Source organism: Peromyscus leucopus, chromosome 1 (genome assembly GCF_004664715.2).
Source record: "Peromyscus leucopus breed LL Stock chromosome 1, UCI_PerLeu_2.1, whole genome shotgun sequence".
In the NCBI taxonomy this organism is placed as follows: Eukaryota; Metazoa; Chordata; class Mammalia; order Rodentia; family Cricetidae; genus Peromyscus; species Peromyscus leucopus.
Window position 1 is genome coordinate 86,009,659 of NC_051063.1, and position 25,193 is coordinate 86,034,851.

The following is a 25,193-nucleotide window of genomic DNA, read 5'->3' on the forward strand; positions in this document are numbered from 1 at the left end:
GAGGTTATCTGTGTTGGCTGAGATCTGTGATTCAGCAGTTCAAAGGAAAACAGAGGGAACATCCCTTCTCCCAGGAGGCCGGATCACTTCCTCATGAACCCTACAGCAGGAAGGCATGAACTACTCTACCTGTGTGGGGAGCCAGGTGAGCATCCCTGTCTCCTCCATACAGGTACTGTCACCCCAGCGTCACACAGGCATGGTTGTCCCAACTTCATGCCTGTTTCTCCTTAAACCCCTTAAACTGTGAACCCCTGACATTTTTTTTTCAAAGTTTACTGACTTTATTGGTTCAACAATGAATGGCAAAGGAAAACATTAGCTGTCACTCCGAGGGCATCATCCACAGATGAGAAAACCATCCTTGGAAAGTGAGCCCCTGACTTTAACATGCTGCTTGTAGTAATTACCCCAACCACCACCACTGTGTAACTACTGCTCACACTAATATTTCTGTGGCTTCTGCTTCAAGTTCACCCTCTATTTCCCTCATCACTTCTACACTCACCAACTGGACTTCCCCAAAGAACTGCGCCCAGGAACGGTACTCTCTCAGGTGGTCATGGAACCGGCAGGACTGTGGTCTAACCAGCAGAAGTAGGCTTCCAGGGGTGGGCCTTGGAGGTGGTACCTGCTTCTGGTTCTAGCCCAACTTCTCTGCCCCCCTGATCTGCCAACATGTGACTGGTCTCTGCCTCATGCGCCTGCCAATGAACTCTGCCCTGCCTTCCTTACTGTGATGGACTGACAGGTGAGCTAAAATAAAGACGTCCTGCATTCAGTCGCTTCCTGTCAAGCATTGCGTCACAGTGATGAGAGAGGTAGTTGTTAACTCATAAGCCTCAAGAGTATTTAAGATAATACAAAGATTTGTAGGGATGAGATGAGAGTATATGAATGTCCATGGTGGCTGAAGTGACGTCTGTCAGTGAAGTGCTCACAAGCAGGTTTCATGTCTAGAACCTATATAAAAAGACATGCCTGTGGCACGTGCTTGTAATTCCAGTGGGGAGGAAATGAAGACAGGCCAGTCTCTGGGGCTCATGGGCCAGACTGCCAGACCTTCTTGGCAAGTTCCAGGCAATGAGAGACCTTGTCTTATCTTTTTAAAAATACGGGCAGAGTCTGAGGAATGACACCCAAGGTTGTCCTCTGGCCTTCAACACAGATGTGCATACACTTACATGTGTGTCTGCACACACAAGTACACGCACACACACGTTGGGCAATGGGAACTGGAAAGTCGTTGTACTATTTATTCTCTCTATTTTGGAGTATGTTTGGAAATTTTTATTAAACTCTGTTGAGAAGAGTGGGGGCAGGGGTCATTACAGGGGAGGGTACAGGAGAGCCTTACGTTAATGATCTGTTCATGGAGCAGCCGGATCATGATCTTCCTCCCCTCTGTGATCTGCCAGTAGAGATAGGTGATGATTCTGAAAGAGAAGAAAGTGGCAGACAGACATTGTGGTGGTAATCTAATTGTACTGAAATGTGATTTTGATTGTATGTTAATAAATAAAGTTGTCCGGGGGTCAGACCTATTAGAGCCATAGCGAGAGTGTGGCGGTGGTGGCACACGCCTTTAATACCATAGATCTCTGTGTGTTCAGGGATACAGCCAGCATTGGAGACATATGCCTTTAAGACCTAGGGGGCTGTACATTCAGACAGTGACGAGGCAGTCATGTGTTTGGGTTTACAACCAATGAGAAGGCAGAACAACATACTATAAAAAAACCGAACAGACAGGAAGTAGCCCTCTTTTCAGGAAGCTAGGACACCACAGGCGGAAGGGTGAGATTTTAGCTCTGAGCTCTGACCTCTCGGCTTTCTCTTTTACATTGTTTCTGTGTTTCTTATTTAATAAGACGGTTAGTTACATCAATAAGACATTGTGACAGTGCTTTGAGCTCCATGTTCAGTAGGGTACAGAGGGACTGGAATATTTGCTGGCAAATGGGTTTTGACCCAAGTGTGCCCCTGAAAAGTCAAAACAGGGTAGCAGGCCAAGTGCCTTAGAGTAGTGGTTCTCAACCTGTGGGTCATGACCCCCACCCCCTTCCACAGGGGTCAACTAAAAATCATTGGAAAACATAGACATTTACATTATGATTTGTAGCAGTAGCAAAATTACAGTTATGAAGCAGCAATGAAAATAATTTTATGGTTGGGGGGGTCACAACATGAGGAACTGTATTAAAGAGTCCCGTCATTAGGAAAGTTGAGAACCGCTGTATTAGAACAGTATTTTCCCAACCTGGCTGCACAGGGAGTCACCTGGGGAGTAGAAACAAGCCCCACATCATGGCTGGTCCTTAGCTCAAGCAAGCATACATTCTCTGGGCAAGGGCCAGGCATCCACGTTTTAAAAACACAATTTGAATATGTAGCAAGATTCTGTGATTTACACAAGTGCTGTTCAAACTTGAAGCAATGCACATTTCTCCAATTTTTTTTTTTTTTCAAATACCTGGTTAGGTTTAGTAGAACCTGAGAAACTGCGTTGTGTGTGTGTTTGTGTGTGTGCATGCGTGTGTGTTCCTGTGAATGCACGCAAGGAAGCCAGAGTTAAAAGTCTAGCATCCTGCTGTATTACTCCATCTCATTTTGTTTTTCAGACTCTCATTGAACCGGGTACTCATGAGCTGGTAGGCTGGCTGGCCACTGAGCTCCAGGGATCATCCACGTGTCCCTGCCCCCCTAACCTGTTGAGGTTACAGATGTGCCCTATCCAGCTTCTAAACTGGGCTTTGCAGGACCCTGCCCCTAACTTGTGAGGGTGATGCCATGCAGGTCCAGGATCAGAACTGATTGAAAGGGTAGGTTACCAACTTGGTGCCAGTGGTGTTGAAGGAGTGCTTAGTTTAAGGGAAGCTTCCTTTTCACACACATATTTGGTGTCAGAAGTACAAGCAGAGCCAGCAGCAGAGCCAGTGAGCAAGAAGCCTGGTGGAGACCAGCTTACCATTCTAAAGTGCTGGTAACAGTTGCTGCTGGTGAGTGGGGGAAGGGGACATCCAGGCAAGCCAGGAGACCTGGCGTCTAGCCTCTTCCTCCACTATCAGACTGTGCAGTGTAGAAGCTGTTTTGGAACTGTCCTGTCTCTGACTGGTCGCTCTCCTCTACAAAGCACAGACACTGCTCTGTACGCCATGGCTGGCTCCAATAGTCTGAGTCCTTGAGTCCCGTCCCGTGTCTCCCGACAAGGAGCAGCCCTGTCTAATACTGTGGGAGCTAAGGTGTGAAACACAGAGCCCTGCACGTTGACCAGCCAATTCTTCCATGCAGGAAACCGAACCCAGTGTTGATGAATCGTCATAAGAAGTCAGAAATGGATATTTTTAAAAATTAAAATGCAATACTCTAAAATGTCAGTGACACCTGGGCCAGTTTTATATTTTGTAGTCTGCAGAGGAATTTTTCTAAAAATTCTCACATATTTTCACTCTTTAAAAAATGTTTATTTTAATATGTTTTATTTTAATATTCTCCTTATTTTATTTTAATATTTAAATATTCTTATTTTATTTTAATATTCTCTGTATTTTAATATTCTTGTTTCCTTATTTCTCCATTACTGAGGATTAAACCCAGGGTCGTGCACATGCTAGGCTAGTACTCTGCCACTGAGCTATATCCCCAGCAAAAAGGAAGAAAATAAGAATACTTTCTTTGTAGAGCAATCAAAAGAAAAAAGCTTAGCTATGAGAACGTTAAACAACATTTTACAGGAAACTCTCTCTTTACAGGTGGAGTTGAGAGCATCCTATACTCACTGCTCTGCACCCCTTGCTTTGTTTCCCAAATGAACGCCCCCGGGACAGTCTCCTGTCAATGAAAGGGTCCCCGAGAGCTCTTGGCTTCTCCTCCCTTTAGTTTCTCGGGGAAGCCCACTCACAGCACGATGAGGGTGAGGATGAAGAAGAAGTGCACACTTCCAATGAGGTTCTGGTAGATCCAGACGACCCACAGGTAGCCAGACCTTCTGCTCAGGGTGTCGATCCAGCTGTAGATGGACTGAATGAAGGAAGGCAGGCCTCGGAAGGGGCCACAGTCAGCTGAAGGTTTCAACCTGAAAACAAGAAACAGAAGGCCATCTGCTGCCTGAGACTCAGATGTAGGCTTTCCAGAATCAAGGGATCCCTTCTGGATTCAGGCTCCAGACAGAGAATCTTGCCTGCTCTTCCCATACTCTGCTTCCAAGGGAAGAGCTCTCACCCAGTCTTGTCTGTGTCACCTGTGGTCTGAGGACCAGCTCTTAGAGTGTTATCACCTGCCACAGGGGCCAATCCAGAATCTAGGCAACAATCTAGCAGTATCTTAGGAGCGGTTAGAAAGTTTTTCTTGAGAATGTGACTTAAGACACACCAAGTGGGAGGCTTGTTAGCTGTGGAGGCCAGGTGTGACATTGTGAGCATGTGCTGTCAGCTATTAGAAATGAGTAGACACTGGAAGATTAGGAAGAGAGAGGGCAGGGATAAAGATGGCAAAAGAAGCAGAGATTGGGGCAGGAGGAACGTCTCAGAGGTTCAGAACACTCCCTACTCTTGTAAGAGGAGCCGGGTTCAGTTCCCAGCACCCACACAGTGGCTCACAACCATCTACAACGTTCTCTTCTGTTCTCTGCAGGTACCAGGCAAACACATGATGCCCATACATACATGAAAAAAAGAAAGCTCATACACATAAACTGTGAGCCATGGAATGCTGGATTGAATGTGGGCCTGAGAAAGGAAAGGGGTAAGGAGCCAGCAGCAGCCGGGGTGACTAGGATGCTCAGGCCTAGAACTGACCTTGGAGTTAAGACTCGAAGGGGATGGGGAGACCCCTTCACAGAGAGGAGCCTGGCCACATAGAAAGGGACCTGCTGGAGCCTAGACATGGAAGAAAAGTTTCAGGGCTGCAGAGAGGTAGAGCCAAAGGAGGAAGAGCCAGGCCAGACAAGGACTGGTTCACTTCAGTCAAGTTTCCTCTCAACAGAGAAGAAGTGGCCTCTCCCTGTCTGAGAAGCTTAAACACTTGGCAGAAATTAGGAAATGGCTCCCAACAATGGTGTAGGATGCATAGAATAAATCCAGGGTAGGATTCATCCCCTCTTTCGGTCCTTGTATTTGCTGGCTACCCTAGGAACATAGACTGGGCTCTGTATCTCACACAGTTTTTATTCTGTTTGCCATCTGAGAGTCTTGTGGACCCTGGGGAGACTTCCCTTCCTAGGACTAGCCTAGGAAGCGTGACTTCACATGCCGACAACCACCTGACAGGGAACCTGCAGCACAGGCATCTCTTTTAACAGGCTCACAGTTGGAGCATGGTCCCAGGCCCCAGTTACTCCAAGGTCATGATCTCAATGACCTACAACAGCTCCCAGGACTGCAGAACCTTCTGAAAAGACTCAAAGTGGCCAGCCCTAGCCCCGTTGCAATAAAAGCTTTTGTCCTTCACTCTCCCTTCATCCTGACAACCTTTACATTTTCCTCATGTGGCCCTGTATGGCATGGGGAGCCTTCCTTTTTTGGGGGAACTGTGAGTAACAAACTATGATTTCAAGGGCAACTGTCTCCATATCTGGAGAATAAAACCCACATTTATAAGCAGACATCTATCCACCCCACCACTACAACCTCAGCCAAAGTCACCGTCCCTACCTCCAGATGGTGATGGCCAGGGTGCACAACACGCCTGTGAAGGATGGGAAGAAGAGCAAGAAGATGAAGAACGTTATCATCTGGGAGGCCCGCCAGGCCTTGCTTGGAGGTTGGAAGTTCATCATCAGGCTGATCTGAGGAGAGAGATGGAACCTTTCCACCTGTGCCCAAGGAGCAGCCCTCAGGATCCCACCAAGTGCCCACTCTCCAGCCACTGACTTACAGCTTCCTGACCCCTCCCCACAACCCTTTCCCAGCTTGGAGCCCCACCAGGTCATAAGTTAACAAAGAAAAGTAATCGGTTGCAACTTGGGTCCAACTCACATTTTTGACATAGAACATAATGAAGAGAGTGATCATTTGGATAAAAGGCAGCAGAGGGCAGAAGAAAATTCCAAGCCTGTGAGGAAAACAGGAGTGTCAGAGACGGGGGAAATCAAGGCATACAGGGGGAGAGGTGAGGGAGAGAATTGTACACACACACACACACACACACACACACACACACACACACACACACACACACACGGTACCTCAAAACATGACTGGATTTAGAGGTAGAGTTCTAAAACGGTAATTAAGTTAGAATGGGGTAGGCTCACAGTCACTACATTAGGCTCTAATTCAGTGTGAGCGATGCCCTTAAAAGAAGTGAGGAGGACACAAACAGAAGGAAAACTGTGTGAAGACACAGGGAAGACAAGGCCAGCTGTAAACCAGGAAGGGAAGCCGGGGACAGACCCTGACCTTGTGGGCTTTGGAAGGAACCAGCTTGTCAACACTGTGACGGTGGTACTTCATAATGGTAATGTGTGCCTTTAAATGTGTAGTGTCATCTCATGCAGCGGGAGTTTCTTGACCTCAGACCAGAGAATTCCCACCATGGCTGCTTCCTCCCCAGATCTGGGAAGACTTTGCAAAGAGATAGAGAAAACACCACCCTATGCTTCCACAGAGCCACTTAACCATCGGAACCCCTAATCTAGCATGTTCCAAATGTGAGGCTCACTTAGCGCCCATCCTTCCCATGGTACTTGAGGAGGCCTGCAGAGACGAAACAATAAAGCACACTAAGTTACAGGTTAGAAAATCTCGCTTTCCAACTCTCAGAGTATTCCTAAGGAAGCTTGGGGCCAGAATGGCTTTAATGCCCAACACCTGCCAACCCTCATACTCGAAATTAAATTTTTTTAACCTCTGCATGTACAGTGTGTGAGTGTGCAATGAATGTACACATATGTGTGCAGAGTCAAAGAAGGACTTTGGGTGTCCTGCTCTATTTCTCTTCACCTTACTCTTTTGAGTTGGCGGGGGGGGGGGGGGGGGGGGGGGGGGGGGGGGGGGGGGGAGTGTCTCTCACCAAACATGGGGCTAGACTGGCGGTCAGCAATATCCCTAGTAATCCTCCTGTCTCTCCCACACATAGGATTATAGGTACACATGTGGCCACAGTGGTGTGGGCCCCCTCCTCCCTCATGGTTCATTGGCCACTGGGCTACAGGGACAAAGGGGACAGAAGCAGTAAGCAGGTCCTTGTCCAGCCTGTGAGAATGGTGGAGATAGCCCTCCAGGAAATAACTTCAGTTAATCAACTTTTTTTTGTTGTTGTTGTTGTTTGTTTTTTGAGACAGGGTTTCTCTGTGTAGCTTTGTGCCTTTCCTGGAACTCACTTGGTAGCCCAGGCTGGCTGCAAACTCACAGAGATCTGCCTGCCTCTGCCTCCTGAGTGCTGGGATTAAAGGCGTGTGCCACCACCACCCAGCCATAATCAGCTCAACTTTATTCCAGAGTACAGGGACTGGATAGGATTGGGGACAGTAGCTAGGGAACCACCTAATTTGCATTAACAGCATGCTCCTATTATAAGGCTCCTAGTACAAGTCTTAGTTATCATCTGTGGAAGCACAGTCCTATCGTAATGTTCCTCACACAATGTCTAACTACCATATGGGCAGCAAGGGGAAATTTTCTGCAGGGAACTGAATTCAGGGTCACACTAGAGATAAGTCAGGCATCTGGACCTAGAGACAGTCTCCAAATAAGGTCAGGTAGAGAACAGGGTGCCTTCCACTGGGGGATGGGGGTAGTCATCCATGTTGCCAAGCTCAGAGAGAGCTGCCCCAGGCCATGGTAGACTGCAACCTCCAACCAGCAGGGCCCCCCAGCACAGTGGCTTTTATGTGGGTGCCGAGATCTGAACTCAGGTCCTCATGCATGCACAGCAAAAGCATTCTTACCCACTGAACCCCACCCCTGCTTCAAGGAGAAGGCTTTAAACTGACAGTCTCAGAAGACAGGAACATAGAGCCAGAGTCTAAGGACTGCCTGGGACAGGATTGCTTCCATTTTTCCAATAAGTTATGATTTATATCAGTAGGCACTGGTTTTCTACTTAGGATAGTAAAGATGCTTTTAAAATATATTTGAGTAATTTCCTGACTTGTGTGGGGATTCTAAATGAAGCATGTGTCTAAAGATTCAAAGCTAACACCGTGGGGAGGGGGGCTTTCAAGGAAAGGGAAATCGAAAGCAGTGATACAAGGGGGAAGGAACTAATAGAACAAGACAGGTTAAATGAGGTGAGTGGGAGGTGGGAGGACAGGGTAGAGGAAGGAGTAAGGAGAGTAGGAATCAACATAAAGACTTCCTGAAAGGGTCATACGAACGCCCTCTACTGCAGAAGCTCTAAGCACACACATTATTAAAATAGGTGAAAGGGAGTTACCCTCTAACGGGGTAACAATGCCTTTACTAGACACCATAAGACAACAAATAAAAAGCCCACTGCCAGGAATGGGCTACTTCTGTGGGAGTTTTTGTCCAGGGAGGTCCTATAGGACCCCCAACATTAAAGGCTATCATCATTGCTCTTGGTTACATTCCAGGGCTTGAGGGTAAGGTCCTCTGGCTGAAGACGTCATAGAACATGGAGAAACCAAGCTGGTGCTCATCTGGAAGCTTTATCCTTACTAGGTAGCTTTCATAGTGCTAGAAGGTACTATGTACGCTACCGGAGGAGAAAAGTAATCACCAGTCTCACCCAAGTGTGGACCCTGGAAGCTACAACAGGGACTGGCCTGTCAAGATGTGCCCTTTGGTGCAACAGCGGCACTGGCGTTATAGGCGTACCCAACCACTTACTGCTTAAACTTAAGGCCTGCCTGCCTATGAGATGAAGCCCATCCCTGGCTAAGAACCTGTGACTAGACAGGTCACATAGGTCCTACTAGCACTACTCTGCTAAATGGGCATAGTATTGAGCTGACTCCTAATGACTTCCTGTTACAGCCATAACCTGTGCATCTCATCTTTTTGCAGTTGATGGTGATTAACAGAGACCTACAATTGGTCAGGATGCAGAGAAGACCACAGAGTGCTTAACCCTCAATGGGGCATCTGTATCACTCCCCTCCCTGCTAAGGCTCAGGGATCATGGTATTCAAGGGGTAGAAAGACTGTAAGAGCCAGGATGACTAAGAAACAGTGGTTTGGGGACACACTAGTTGTTCCAGCATGCACAAGACATGCACAAGCTCAAGCCAGACAAAACCCCAGCATGGAGAGGGGAGGTGGGCACAAAGTCCCACTCCTAGCTGGGGAGCTAACAGAAATTGACAGCTGCCAGGAGATGGAGAGTCAACTTTCTTTAAGGGTGTGGTCCCTGGGAGGTCTAACATACTCCAGTGGCTGGCCATGCACCCAAGTATATATAGGTGGCCCTAATAGGACTTGATTTTTTTTCTTAAAAAATAAGGACACAAAGTTGGGTAGGTGTGCAATAGGGGTGTATCTGAAAGGAGATGGGGGAAGAAGGTGAATATTATCAAAATACAATGTATGACATTTTCAAAGAATTAATACAAATAGTAATACAAGTATTTGAATAAAAAGAAGCAAAACATTTTAAAGAAAATTAAGTAGGGCTGGAGAGATGCCTCAGAGGTTAAGAACACTGATTGCTCTTCCAGAGGTCCTGAGTTCAATTCCCAGCACCCACATGGTGGCTCACAACCATCTATAATGAGATCTGGTGCTTTCTTCTGGCCTGCAGGGATACACGCAGACAGAACACTGTGTACATGATAAATAAAATAAATCTTTAAAAAAAAGAAAGAAAGAAAACTAAATAGGTAATGGTTTCGATAATATGTAGGTGTGCTAACAGGCTGGTAGGTGGGCAGTGCTGTGCAAAGGCTGAGGTTTGGGAAGCACATTTCCTTACCTTGGCCACCACCCCCAGAACACACGCCTTTTTGGGTATTACATTGTTTTCTTTAAAAACTCATCATCAAAGACAATTTTCACAGTTGGGGATATAGCTCAGAAGTAGAGCCTTTGCCTAGCAAGTACAGGGTCCCCGGTGTGATTTCAATATTGGAAGAAAAAAAAGGGGGTGGGATGAGGAGGATATCCTAAAATCTAGAAAGCCTATCTGTAATTTGTATAGAGAAAGAAAAGGATACCATGTTTTCAACTGTGCTTATCAATAGTCAGCTCAAAAGCTCTGAGTCCAGGTATGGTGATACACACCTTTAATCCCAGCACCCGGGAGGCAGAGGCAGGTGGATCTCTGTGAGTTTGAGGACAACCTGATTACATGGTCAGTTCCAGACCAGCCAGGGCTACAAAGTAAGACATTGTCTTAAAAAATAATAAAAACAAATAAATTGGAACAACCAGTGTATGTATGTGCATGCACACATGCACATGCATGCACCCATACACATATGGCTCAAGCTTGTGTGTTTGTGCATTTGTTGGGGATGCAGGTGTGTGTGGACACAGAGCACATATGTGGAGGTCAGAGGACAACTTCAGGCATTGTCCTCAGACATCTACCTTTTGTTTAAGGCAAGATCTGTCACCTGGCCATTTTTTCATACATCGTTCCTTGCTTGCCACTTACATTTCCTTTTGGAATGTCTTCAAATGGTTGGCAGCAGGAGAGCCCAGGCCTAAGATTTGAAAGCTGGGCCAAAGTAAACACTCCTGAAATGGCTCTATATTATTTTTACCCAGATTGGGTAATTTACTACCATTATTATTTTTCAGTAGAGTTTTTTGTTCGTTTTTGTTTTGTTTTAAACATCTGTTATTCCAGGATATTTCTGGTGGTATTGATGGTATTTGCAGGAATGCTCCAGCAGTACAGGCTGCTCCCCCACCTCTCCCTCCTCTGGCAGCACAGGCTGGCACCTCCTATGCACTTGGGTTCTTCTCTTTGAGTTCTTTCTTTCCTTTTCTTACATTTTTCTTCACCCACTTCAGGAAATTCTTTCTGCTTTCAGAGTGCCTAATATGTTCGACACACACATTAATTCCCTTGTCAAGAACCCTGCCCTGGCTTTTTTTGACAACAATGCCAACTTCACGCTGGGCAACTTTGAGGTGCTCCTGGTTTTGCCATGGTAACATTTGTGGGGTGCTCTCTTTTGAAGAGTACACCACGAGGAGCCTTAATTGTCAACTTGACACAGCCTGGAGTCATCTGAGAGGACCCTCAATTAAAGAATTGTCGGCGATCAGTTTGGCCTGTGTGGGACTGTCTCGATTGGTAGCTGATGCAGGAGGGTCCAGCCTACTATAAGCAGTACCATCCCTAGGTGGGCAGTCTTGGGCTGTATAAGAAAGCTAGCTATGATAATCCTTTACAACAATCTATAAACATTTGTTCTTATACCCATTGATAAGTATAGTCTTTACCCTTCATCAGAGAAACTTCTCTTTGCAATAGATGGAGACTGCTACAGAAAACCACAATCAATCAGAATACAGAGCTGTGGAGCCCAGTCCCAGTGGATGTGTCTACAAAACACTCCCACACCTAAGGCTCAAGGTATCTTGCAGAAGAGGAGCAGAAAGATTGTAGCAGCCAGAGGATCAAGGGATTTGCTCTGATATTGTGTCTCCTCATAATATCAGAAGCTACACTGTAAAGTCTCACCAATATGACCACTGAAATGTGAGCTGAACAAAGCTGACACCAATGGGCTACCAAACTGGATAGAGAGAAGCCCACCAGGCCTCAACCCTACACAAAGAAGTATTTATAGTTGGTCTGTCTCAGTTGTTTACACTGAGGAAATGTAGGAGCAGGAGAGGTGGCCTTCCCCAAGGAAGAGCACACCAATTGGTTGTCCAGTGCCGGAGGGTCAGCCCCCAAAACATACACACAGGTAGTACATGTATGTATGCATGTAATAACCATTAGTGAAGAAAGAGGCTATGAATTTGAAGGAGAGCAGGGAACAGCATATGGGAGGGTCTGCAGGGAGGAAAGGGAAGGGGAAAATGTAATTAAAATTATAATCGCAAAAACAAAATAAAAATAAAAAGGAAAGCTAGCTATGCATCCGCCAGTGGGCAAGCCAGGGCCAAAAGCACTCTTGTATCATTTCTGCCTCCAGGTTTCTCCCCTCAGTAATGGACTGTAACCTGGAGGTGTAAGGCAAAACCCCTTTTCCTCCCCAGGTTGCTTCTGGTCATGGTGTTTGTCGCTACTGAGATCAAACTAGAAGAAGCAAGCACCCACTTGCTCGATATCGACAGCATCATCCTTCTTCTAGATTGACATATATGTGGTCAGAAGAATAATTCGTTTCCTAAAAGCCCTAGTGAGTGTGTATCGGGTGCCTCTCAACTCTCTTTTTATTTGTCATTTAGGCAAATTACCACAAGATGGCAGCTCCAGCCTGAAGGAAGAACTGGGGCTACCCCAGTGTGGGTTTTTTGTTTTGTTTCTGTCTTTTTGTTTGTTTTGTTTTCTGTTGTTTTTGGTTTTTTTTTTTTCCCCTCCCAAGACAGGGTCTCACTATGTAGCCCCAGCTGTCCTGGAACTCACTCTGTGGGCCAGGCTGGCCTTGAACTCACAGAGATCAGCCTGCCTCTGCCTCCTGAGTGCTAGGATTAAAGGCATGTGCCAGCTAGTCCCCTTGTTTTTAAATCACAAAATAATTTAAGAGTGCTCACAAATGCTGTGACCTGGCCACTCTGTTTGTGGGTAGATAGCTGAAAACTAAAAGCAGACTCTCCCAGAGGTGTCTGTACACCCGTGTTCACAGTGATTGAGATGATGGAAGCCACCAGAATGTTCAGACAAATGAATGGATAAACAAAGTGTGGTCCGACACACACAATGAGATGTTGAATGTGCTTAAAAAGGAAAAGCTACAAATAAGGGAAATAAGCCAGACCCAAAAGGACACACATTGCCACCCTTAGGCTGTATCTAGGGTAGTCAGAGCACAGAACTAGAAAGTAGAATGCTGGTTGCCGGGGGCTGGGGAGAGTGGTGAGTAGGGAGTGGTTTAATGGACGTAGTGTTTCAATTTCACAAAATGAAAAGTTCACAAGATGGGTTACACAGCCACATGATGATTCTTGTTATGTATTTCTGTTGTTTGTGACAAGGTCTCGTTCAGCCCAGGCTAGCCTTGAACTTGTAACCTTCCTGACTCAGTCTCTCAGCGCTGGGATCGCAGGCCATGCACCACAACGCCCAACTTTGTTGGGCATTATCTGGTGCATGCGTGTGCACACGTGCGGGGAGGCCAGAGTGCAATTTTAGGTGTTTCCTTCCTTTACTCTCCATCTTGTTTTATATGGCAGGGTCTCTCATGGACCTGGCGCTGGGTTATTTGACTTGACTGGCTGACTAGCAATCCCCAGGGCTCCATCCTCCTTTTTCCACCTCTCCAGTGTGGGGGTTACAGACACACACCTCCACACTCGGCTTTTATATTGGTACTGGGGATCAAGCGCAGGTCTTCATGTCTGTGAGGCAAGCCCCCTGCTGACTGAGCCGTCTCCCCAGCCCAGTTATGCACTGTTAACAAACACTCATAAGAGCGCTCATAGGGAAACAGCTGGAGGACCCCCGCGCCGACAAAGTGGGTCTGAGCCAGACTCTCAGTGAGCAGACACATCATTTTCCTTTAATCTTCCAAATCTCCCGCAGCAACTATTCTCTCAACCCTTTACCCTCCCTGAAGGTCCCTGGTTGTTGAAATAATGTGGGTGGATAACCTTGGAAGCCAGCCTGTGGCCTGGCATTGCAGACACATCATCACCTAAATACCAAAGAAAAGTCCTCCCTTGCTGGAAAGTCTGTTCAAAGACAGAGTGACCTGCCGACAGCCAGGCCACCTGGAGCAATTTTAACGAGATAAAATAATGAGATACTTGTCAGTTGCCTGGCCTGCTGAAGTTTGCAAAGGCCTGTTCATCTACTGTCAAATTTCATCCTCAATGTAATTTGAAAGCAGCTACTATTCATGTGCAAGTTCCAGGAAACTGAGGCTCTGAGAAGTCAGGGACCTCAGTGAGAGGCAGGGCTAGTCCCAGGTTTATTCAACTCCCAATGCATTGCTTTGTAATTAGCAGTTTTCCAACAGATAGAACTTGGGCCCACGATATGACACACAAAACTCTAGCATTGACTCCGTCGCTTAAAAATAAGTAGGGAAAGACTCATAGGCTGGTCTAAAGTTTCTAAGTGAGCCTGTATGAAAGGACGGGTACCAGGAGCTAGGGTGGGGCATCTTGTTGCAGGCAACAGGAAGTTGACTGACACTGAGTGGTATCCTGAGCATAGGAAACCCCCACAGTGACACACTTTCTCCAACAAATGTGGTGGTATTGTGTTCCCCAAAATATTGTGTACCTTAATAAACTTACCTGGGGTCAGAGAACAGACAAGCCACTAGTTAGTCAGTGATAGCACACGCCTTTAATCCTAGCATTCCAGAAATAGAAATCCCTCTGGATCTCTGTGAGTTCAAGGCCACATTGGAAATAGCCAAGCATGGTGACACACACCTTTAATCCCAGAAAGCCAGCCTTTAATCCCAGGGAGTGGTGGTAGAAAGTAGAAAGATATATAAGGCGTGAGGACCAGAAACTAGAGGCATTTGACTGGTTAAGATTTTGGCTGGTTAAGCATTCAGGCTTTTGAGCAGCAATTCAGCTGAGACCCATTCCGGATGAGGACTCAGAGGCCTCCAGTCTGAGGAAACAAGACCAGCTGAGGAACAGGCGAGGTGAGATAGCTGTGGCTTCTTCTGTCTCTCTGATCTACCAACATGGACCCCAATAACTGGCCTCGGGTTTGATTTTATTAATAAGAACTTTTAAGATTCCTGCTACAGCATCTCAGTGGTGAAACACTTGGCTGTCATGCATGAGAACCTGGACTTGTTCCCCAGCACCATCCCAGAAATAAAGCCAAATGAAATTACATGGTACAACTACCTGGCCATCCTGGCCATTCTGAAAAACAAGGGGGTGGGGGTGGGGAGAGGACAGAGAGAGAGAGAGAGAGAGAGAGAGAGAGAGAAACACACACACACACACACACACAGAGACAGAGAGGAGAATTCTATATGATCTTCTGTGTTTTAATATTGGTGATTGGACTGGGCATGGTGGTACATACCTAATCCCAGCACTTGGGAGGCAGAGGCAGGTGGATCTCTGTGAGTTCTAGGTGAGCCTGGTCTACAGAGTGAGTTCTAGGCCAGTCAGGGCTACACAGAGCTACCATGCTTTAAGCTGCCTCAAACAAAGAAACAAACAAAAATATATAGGCTGGAGAAATGGCTCAATGGTTAAAAATACTGACTGCTCTTTCAGAGGACCCAGGTTCAATTCCCAGCACCTACATGGCTGCTGATAACCATCTGTAACTCCAGTTCCAGGGCATCTGATGCCCTCTTATGCCCTCTGCAGGCAATGCACACACATGATGCACAGACATACATGCAGGATAAACACCCGTACATATAAAATAAAACAAAACAAAATAAAATAAAATGAAAGTGTTGGTGACTGTATTACTCATTTGGAATACTATGACAAAACATCTTTAGCTCATTAACTTTAGAACAACATAGGTTTGTTGCTCACAATTTAAGAGGCCAAAAGTCCAAGACTGAGCAGCTGACAGATTCAGTGTCTGGTGAAGCTTACTTCCTGGCTCATAGACAACCGACCTTCTCACTATCCTCACATGGTAGAAGGGTCCAGAAGCCTCTCTTGGCCCTCTTTTATAAGGGGACTAATCCCACTAATGGTGTCTCCACTTTAAGACCAAATCTTCCCCGAATACAATCACATTGGTGATTCTGTTCCAATGTATAAACTGCATGGGGCTGGGGTCACAGCTTAATGGGTAAAAGTGCCTGTCTGGTAAGTAAATGAGGACCTGTGTTCCATCACTAGAGCCCACATTTAAAAAGCCAAGCACGGTGGCATGTGCTATGATGCTAGACCTGGTAGGCGGATTCAAGGGCTCTCAGGGGCTCTCAGGCCTGCTCAGCCTACGAGGTGAGTTCCAGTGGGAGACCCTCCCTTTAAAAAAAAAAATAGAGAATGAACAGTTTCTGAGACACAAGATTGTTCTTTGGCCTCCACATGCATGCACACACACGTGTCTACACACAATGAACAAGCTCACACACGTGTGTGCAAACACTTTAGGTAAAGCAAGCATTCAACACTGTTGGGGGTAAACCGGGATTGTAGAAAAAGCACTGTGGCAGGGGTGGGAGGGAGGGGTAGGGGTGGAACAGGCCTGTGGTAAACAAACCAGGCCTGTGGCTGTCTATGGTCTGTGTCTAAGGCTGACTCTTATCTGACATCTTCAAGGTCTCCTGAAAGCAAAGAATATTCTAGAACACATGCCAAATTCCCAGCTTTCAGACTAGCTGTGCTTGCTATCACCCACACAGACTTTTTGCTTTGTTTTTTCGAGACAGGGTTTCTCTTTGTAGCTTTGTGCCTTTTCTGGAACTCGCTTTGTAGACCAGGCTGGCCTCGAACTCACAGAGATCTGCCTGCCTCTGCCTCCAGAGGGCTGGGATTAAAGGATGCGCCGCCACCACCACCCGGCCCCACTCAGATTTTTAAAGAACAGATCAGGGACCTACAACCCAAACTCCCAAGTCCACTCCAAGGTGGGAACTGACAGGGGCAGTCTGCTGCACTGCAACACTTACCAGGTCAGAGTCTGTGCATAGATCAGTTCTAGAACATTCCTGGCAATGTCAAACTCCTGTAAGCTGAGACTTGTGATGAATTTCATCCCAATGAACCTGTGAAAACATACTACATTTAGTGCTCAAACAACACCTCAGAGCACCCCAGCGACCAGTACAAACAGCAGCAGAGACCCTCCATAGTTAAGAATGAAGCTGTAGGTCCTAGAGCAGTTTCTCCAGTAGTGGAGGGAACCGGGGAGATGTGGGATTATCGCAGTGTGGTCAAGTAGGGAGCTATTATGATGATTGTAAACAATTCTAGAGGATGTTGGCCGCCCTCATTTAAATCAGCCAACCTACTTTCTGGTTGATCCCATTCTTTATTATATATTTTTTTTCCATGAAGCAAATAAGCCAAGCGCCTCCCAACCCAAATGCATTTTTAAAAACTATTTTTGGTGCTGAGGATGGAACCCGGGGCCTTGTGTATGCTAAGTGTGCCCTCTACCACTGAGCCAACTAAGCCACACACGGTTCCTGCCTTAGAGTCGGTGATGGTCCATGATCCCCAAGGAAGAAAACAAGCTCTCTATATACTTTGGGGAAACTTTCTTTCTCTTTCTTGTTCTTTTAAATATTATTTTTGTTAATTCTTTGAGAATATCACACAGTGCATTTTGATCATATCCACCCTCCTTCCCCCGACATCCACCCTCTCCACCATCACCTCCCTACCCACCCGACTTGGAACTCTTCTCCCTTGCCATCAAGTCCAGTGTGTGTTACCCAACTGCTCTTGGGAACACACCTGCCCTGGCGTGTGGTTGACCGACCAGGGCTTACATCATTCTTTAATGACATTTTCTTTTCTCTTGTCTTACTACTATTGTTTTGACTCTTTGTTGATGTGTCTGATATGTGTCTGCGTGTGTCTGCACATTCATGTGTGTGCACACATGGCACAGTGTGCATATGGAAATCACAGGGCCATCTTGGTGTCAGTTCTCCGGCCTTGTTTGAGACAGGGTCTTTTGGTGAGTTAGTTTGGGGGGCTTCTCCTGTCTCCCATTAGGAGCACTGGGATGATAGATGTGCTACCACAACTGGCTTCATGTGGGTTCTGGGGATTCGAACTCAGGCCCCAATCCTTGTGTGATAAAATCCTCACTCACTGAGCCATCTCCTCAGCCAGATTTCTTTATACAGGGAAGTTTCCATCTCCCCACAAATTTCTGTTAATAAAAATGCTTCTCCCCTTTCCATTCAGGCGCTGGACAGAGGCTGGAATAGAAGCAAGCCTGGACAGAACTGATAAAATCTGGCATGAAGAAAACCGGGCATTATATCATGGCATCTCACTCTAGAGAAGTCGAATTGCAGCTTGGTGGTAAAGAATTTACACCTTTAATCTCAGCACTTAGGAGGCAGAGCTAGGTGGATCTCCGTGAGTTCAAGGCCAATCTGGTCTACAGAGTGAGATCCAAGACAGGCACCAAAACTACACATAGAAACCCTGTCTTGAAAAAAAACAACAACAACAACAAAAGAATTTATAAGTCTCAGGCCCTGGGTTACAGCCTCAGCAAAACCAATGCCTTGAAAGAACAGGCGTACATCAAACCACTACAAAGTGAGTGAATAAAGACAGAACAGATCCCCACAGGACTAGGGCTCAGCAGGGAGTGTCTGTGTCTTTCCCCACCCCAGCACTGCAATATATATATATCACATCTGTCCAGTAGTCACAGTGCCTCAGTCCTGTACATCTGCATCCAAAATAAAGACCACGGTCTGCTGCGTAAAAACATCGTCTGCAGGGATCCCTCTAACCTGAAACGAGGATCCGTGTTCTGTGCAGAAAAACCATTTGACTGCACTTTTCGGAGATTATAGAGTATGGTACAGTATGCACACGTGTGGTAATGTGTATGTAGAGAAATCGGGGGAGAGGGAGGGTCAAGCCTCCAACACTTGGAGGCTGAGGCAGGAGGTTTGCTAGGAGTCTGAGGCTGGCCTGTGCTATGTAGCAAGTCTCTGCCTCAAAAGGAACAAGCATCAACAATAACAACAACAACAACCCCACAAATATGGAGATATATATAGTAATACTATCTATAGTAGATAAGGATTTTAGTGTGGGCTGGAGATATGCCTCAGCTGTTAAGAGCACTGGCTGCTACTGCAGAAGACCCAAGTTCAGTTCCCAGGACCCTCACTGAGTGTCTCACAACTGCCTGTTCACTCCAGTTCCTGAGGATTTGACGTCCTCCTTAGGTGGTTGAATGTACATGTGCACGTGGTGCACATACACTCACACATACATACACACTCACCAATAAACAAATAAATAAAAAATCTTGAAAAATAATACACATGTGTTTGGAGACCCAGCTCAGTGGTGCAGTGATTGGCCAGCATGTCTGAGGCCCCGGGTTCCATTCCCATGTCACAGACAAGAGAGAATGAGAGAAAGGGAGAGACAGATTTCAAGTGGCTCAGTTTCTGTTGTATTTCTGGAATTTTTGTCCAAATAGAAGATTGGGTAGAGTCAGCCTAAACCCTGTGAGCTGTCAGGTGAAGGTGGAATGTTGTTAAGTTAGAAGAGAACAACACCCTGAAGGACAATGGGCAGATTAGACACACACAGCAGACGTGGCAGGAACCCACACTTTCTGCTCAGCCAGGAATCAGTCTCTGGTTACAGAGCCACTCACAACTGAGTGTTTACCTCCTCAGAAACTCCCCCAGTAAGGAATCGGCCAATGAGAACACGAAGTCCATGAGAAGAAGGCGGTAGATGTCCTGGCCAATGAGCGTCTCCCAGCACTGCAAGGCAGACATGAGTCAGGGTCAGGCAGGGCTGGTAGCCCTGCTCAGCTTATGTGGGCACAATTTCATCACACCCCGTGTACCCAGAAAAGCAGACTTAATCTGTAAAAATAACCATTGCGGGTGTGTGTGTGTGTGTGTGTGTGTGTGTGTGTGTGTGTGCACATATTCTCTTTCTGCACTTCTCTTTCTACTCTATAAGGCTCACGGCTCACATGTACAAAAATCTCCCCATCTCATCACCTCTACTTCTAAGATATTTCATTTCTGCCCTGTCCCTTCTAGATCCCATTTCCCCACCAGGACTAAGCATTTTCCTCAGGAGACTAAGAAGCATGGAGGACTAACAACATTCCTCCTCTTTCTATTTATTGACTTCTACATTGTATAAATGTATGGAATTTAGAAGTAATAAAAATATTATTTTAAAAAGTGACTAGAGGTTTTCACAAATTGGTGTAAGCTGGTGGATAGCGACCCCCACAGGAAGTCAGAGCCATGAGAGGATGTAATGGCAGCTTTCAGATCTGGTTGAAGAAGGAAGGTTTCCTTATACAGCCCAAGGACTCATGGATGGATAGATGAGTAGATGAATGAGTACAAGAATGGATAGATCGTAGATGCAGGGAGAAATAGGGGTAGATGGATGGGTGAATGGGAAGATGGGTGGATGGGAAAATGACTGGGCAAATGGATAAATGGAAAGATACATGGATAGGTGGATAAATGGATGGATGAATGGGTGGATGAATATTAAGTGGATAGATGATAGTTGAATAAGTGGATGGCTAGATTAAATGAATGGATGGATGGATACATAAATAAATGAATAGATAGACAGAAGAATAAATGGGTAGCTATAACATGATATGTTCTCTAATATCCTTACTTAGAAAGCTGGGTTTGGGCCAGGCGGTGGTGGCGCATGCCTTTGATCCCAGCACTCGGGAGGCAGAGCCAGGTGGATCTCTGTGAGTTCGAGGCCAGCCTAGTCTACAGAGTAAGATCCAGGACAGGCACCAAAACTACACAGAGAAACCCTGTCTCGAAGGGGAAAAAAAAAAAAGGAAAGAAAGAAAGCTGGTTTTGAATATCTTCAATGATTAGGATTTGGTGAAGATACTGTGTTAAGACAAATAATTTGCGTTCAGACATAGCAATGTTATTTTGGCCAGTATGGTCGCTCAGGGACCCAGTGTGTCCTAGCACTGGAAGTAGAGTCAAAGAAATAAGGGATCTCTTATTATTACGCTGTCACTGGACAAAAGTGGAAAAAGTGTATTATACAGAGGTTTTTGGTCATAGGGAAACTAGTAGTAGAAGCAGAGGAATTCCAAGGAGAGGGCCTTGGAACCAACGAGGTTATCTTTCTTTTGAGGCCTTATGGGGCACCACTGTCAGAGTGCAAGGACCAGAAACCCATGCTCTGAGGCAAGAGAAGATGAAAAGCCATGGTGAGTGTGGGAGAGCCGGGGACAGTCAGGGTTAGGATGTGAGTGACAGCCAGATGAGCTACATGTCTGGGGATCAGCAGAGCCCATGGTGTCTGGGGTAGGACAAAATGGAACATCAAAGCTCAAGAAGGATCTGTGCTCAACCTCAGGCTATTTGAACAGACTAGCCTCAGAAATGCTGTCTATTGTATGCTCACCATAGGCTGGTCACAGTACTCACACTACCCCTGGTACTGAATAGTGCCCATCTTACAGATACAAAGACTGAGGCTAAAGAGACTGAGTGATTTTGACTGGCATCTCAGCTTTTCCACGAAGCCCTCCTGCTTTAAGCTGCTTCTCAGACCAGCTTCTTTCCTCTCCTCTTTCAAAAAGGAAGTGTGATGGCTGTCAGGAAACTAAAGGCCAAGAAACACACTCAAGGCAGAACAGCACATAAATCTCACCTCTTCACCAGACAGGGCCACGATGTTGAGCCAGTAGTAACAAAGAATTCCAACGATGGAGATCTTCAGAAGGATGTTTCTAAATAACAGAAGAGGAAATGGCGCTGGTCACGCTCGTTGGCAGACTTCTGTGCTGTTGGTCGGTGCTCCCTGTAGGCATTCAGTAGGACAGACATCTCTGCCTGCCCTCCGAGCCTGGGTATGCCCCCAAGATGAGTTCTAGCAGGTGAACTATGTGCAGATAAGATGCCATGTGTCCGTTCTAGCCGTGAGCACTGCACATCACTCTGAGACCCTCCAGAACCCACTGCCCTTCTTTACAAGGGCAGTCAGCACTGTCTCAGATGGGCATTGATGCCTCAGCCTGGGTTCCTTGGGAACCAGCATGCACACAACCTTCTCTCCAGTCTACAATGTACGTGTAACACTAGCAAGAAGTAAACCTTGGTGTCTCATGCCACTGAGACTTGGGGAGGCTTGTTACTGCAGCAAAAACTTAATCCATTCTGACTTAATACACTCTCTTCTGTTGAACCTGCAAATGAACCAGTTTCTCTCCCATTAGAGCCCACTAGAGTAATAAGAAAAGTGCTTAATATTTATTTATTGAGTACCCACCCAAGATGCTGTACCGAGTCCCTAGTTAAATCATCTCAACCCGTATAACTCTCCCACAGGTGGTATGTTACACTCATCTTTCCCAAACTTCAAGTGTGACGGCAATCCCTAATATTTACCTCTCTGTGCATACCTAATGCATTAGTTAATTTTCTCATTGCTGTGACCAAACACCTGCTAAGAAGTGAGTTAAAGAGGTTTTTGTTTGTTTTGTTGGCTCACTGCTTGAGGATAAAGCCTATCCTGTAAGGGCAGACATGGCAATAGGAACATGAGCAGTGGTCACATTTCATACACAGGAAACAAAAAGAGATGAATCTAGTGCTCAGCTTTTTTTTTTTTTTTCTTTTCATTCAGCCTGGATCCTGGCCCACGGGACCTGGTGCTGTCCACAGCTAGAGTGGGTCTTCCCACTTCACCTAACCCAGTCTGGAAACTCCCAGACATGCCTGGAGATTTGTCTGCTAAATAATTAGAGAGTCTACCGAGTTGACAATCAATATCAGCCATTATACCTGAGAAAGTGGAACCCTGGCCCAGTGGGTGGATTGGGAGGAACGATGATGGCACAAGGATCATCTATGGTTAGAATTTTTCATAGCATAACTTGAAAATAATCGACTCACTGATTTATTGATCCATTCACTCTCTAATTATTCTTGAGCATCTGGAATGTCCCAGGTACTGTGAGCAAGAAAACAATTTCCCCTCATACTGCTGGGGGAGATAATAACTAAAATGCTAAGATGTAGAAGGAAATTATAATGTAAGGAATAAGAGTGTGAGGGAAGACACCGAGAAGGGACAACACTTAAGAGAAGCTGAAATGCAGCCAGGAAGCAAGCCCCAGGGCCATATGTAGGAAGAGACTTTCAGGCAAAGAGAGCAGCCAGAGCAGAGGCAGGTATGGAGTTAGACATGTCTGAGAACACTTGGGAGCCCAGTGAGGAGCATAATGAGGAGAAAGACAGAACATGAGGCTGGCACATGGACCTTGGGTCAGATTTCCGAGGCCACAGAGAGGAGGGACTCAGGAGGTGATCTGTGAGGACACTATGAATTGTGCACATCCGTGGTCAAAGCCAGGAGTCAGCAAGAGAATCAGCCAGGAAGAGGCTGCAAGGACAGAAACTGGGTAGCTTTGTTTTTTGTTTATCAAACTTTGGCTGCATCTCTTGTACATAGAAACAGGCATCACCCAGGGGTGTCAACTTTGAGCCAAGGAGTCACCAAGAACATCCTCCTTTCTGTTTTTGTGGATGAATTTAAAAAATACTCCTTCTCCCTGCATGAGGCAGTGGGTACCAGGGCTCCTGAGTCAGGAACCCTTGCACAATACTTGTCCATCTGTGCAGTGACGCTTGAGAGTTAGGTTAATCCTCAGGCCAGCAGCCATTGAAAAGGTAAGCCACCCCATCTGGTAAAAAAGCATCCACACTCAATAATCACATTTTCCAGGGTTCTTTGAAGGCTGTTGTGCTGGATAGTTTTATGTCAATATAACACAAGCTAAAGTCATCTGATATTAGGGAATCTCAATTAAGAAAATGCCTCTCTAGGACTGGGCTGCAGACAAGCCTATAGGACATTTTCTTAATTCACGGTTGATGGGGGAAAGCACAGCCCATTGTGGGTGGGGCCACCCCTGGGCTGTTGGTCCTGGATTCTATAAGAAAGCAGGCTGAGCAAGCCATGGGGAGCAAGCCAGTAAGCAGCACTCCTCTGTGGCCTCTGCCTCAGCTCCTGCCTCCAGGTCCCTGCCTCGGTTGAGTTCCTGTCTTGACTTCCTTCAGTGATGAACAGCCATGTGGAAGTGTACATCTTTCCTCCCCAACTTGCTTTTGACCAGGGTGTTTCATCACAGCAACAGAAACTCTAAGACAACTGTTAACCCATCACATGAGACTTCATTCCTGGAATGCCTTCCTTCAGGAACATTCGACACTTGAATGGAACTCCTTCCAGCTCCTGGAAATGAGCTGAAATCAGGTGTAACACACCTACCGGATCAGGAGGACGTAGACTTCCTGTCTTGGTACCTCGTACCTCTCCACCAGGCGGAACATGGAGTAGAAGCGAGGCACAGCCAGGTTGATGCAGGACACAACAAACGGTAATAACAGCACTGCCCCAGGGTTCCTGTGCGTCTTCAAGAACTGCAAAGTTGGAGGATAAGCCTTAGAGGTCTGTGGAGCTGTGGACCCTCTCCGCACAATCAGAGGGTCTGAAGTAGGGAACCCCCCCACACACACAGTTCCTCTGAGGCATACTGAATCTCAGAGAGGTAAATCTGTCTTCCCAAGGTCACCCAGCAAGGAAGCATTCAATCAGATCAGCGCCAGTTAGTTTTTCTTGTCAACTTGATACTACCTAGAGTCAAGTGCTAAGGGGGAACCTCAACTGAGGAACTGCCTAGATCGGAATGACCTGTGGTTATATATGTGGGGCACTGTCTTGACTGGTAATTGATGCAGGAGGACCAAGATCACCATAGGCAGCACCAGCCCTAGACAGGTGTTCCTGGGCTGTCTAAGAAGCTAAGCTGATCATGAGCCTGTGAGGGAGCCAGCAAACAGTGTTTACCCATGCCCTGCTTCCAGGTTCCCGCTTGAGTTCCTGGCCTGACTCCCCCCAAGTGATGGACCGTGACCTGGAAGTATAACCCAAATAAGCCTTTTCCTCTGCAGGTTGGTTTTGGTCAGAATATTTTATCACAGCAACAGAGTGGAAACAGACGAAACTCAGACAGCTCTGCTGAGACTTGGCTCTTCTTACCAAGATGCCTTGGGCTAGGAAATGGAGTTCTCTGGTTGTGGAAACAAAGCCTATTTTAGCTATGGTGCAAGGGAACTAAACACTATGGGATTTCTCCTGCGATTCTATTATTATTATTATTAACATCACCATCATCATCATCATCATTGGGGGGGTGGTGAGACAATGTCTTATGTAGCTTTGGCTATCCTTGGAACTCATTATGTAGATCAAGCTGGGTTCAAACTCACAGAGATCCGTCTGACTCTGCCTCCCGAGTGCTAGGATTAAAGGCCATGTCCTACCATTCCTGGCCCCCATTTTTTATTTATTTTTTGGAACTAAAATATAACTATAGTATTTTCTCTTTTCCCTTTCCTCTTTCTCACTCCTCTCCTGTGTATACCCCACCCTGCTCTCTTTCAAATTCGTGGCCTTTTAAAAATTGTTGTTCTACATATATAT

At 46.3% G+C, this 25,193-nt stretch overlaps 1 protein-coding gene across 2 annotated transcripts in view; it reads right to left on the bottom strand.

Annotated features, from left to right (window-relative positions):
* The window catches only part of Tmc5 (transmembrane channel like 5), an 82,136-nt gene that overhangs the window by 3,733 nt on the left and 53,210 nt on the right, over nucleotides 1-25,193 (bottom strand). For both annotated transcript variants that reach the window (XM_028867912.2, XM_028867911.2), the window contains 8 exons: nucleotides 23,979-24,130; nucleotides 21,357-21,435; nucleotides 19,356-19,453; nucleotides 16,646-16,741; nucleotides 5,976-6,051; nucleotides 5,652-5,785; nucleotides 3,902-4,075; nucleotides 1,358-1,436 (listed from right to left, as the gene is read on the bottom strand). In XM_028867912.2, coding sequence (XP_028723745.1) covers nucleotides 1,358-1,436; nucleotides 3,902-4,075; nucleotides 5,652-5,785; nucleotides 5,976-6,051; nucleotides 16,646-16,741; nucleotides 19,356-19,453; nucleotides 21,357-21,435; nucleotides 23,979-24,130 — 888 coding nt within the window. The remainder of the gene's footprint in view (nucleotides 1-1,357; nucleotides 1,437-3,901; nucleotides 4,076-5,651; nucleotides 5,786-5,975; nucleotides 6,052-16,645; nucleotides 16,742-19,355; nucleotides 19,454-21,356; nucleotides 21,436-23,978; nucleotides 24,131-25,193) is intronic.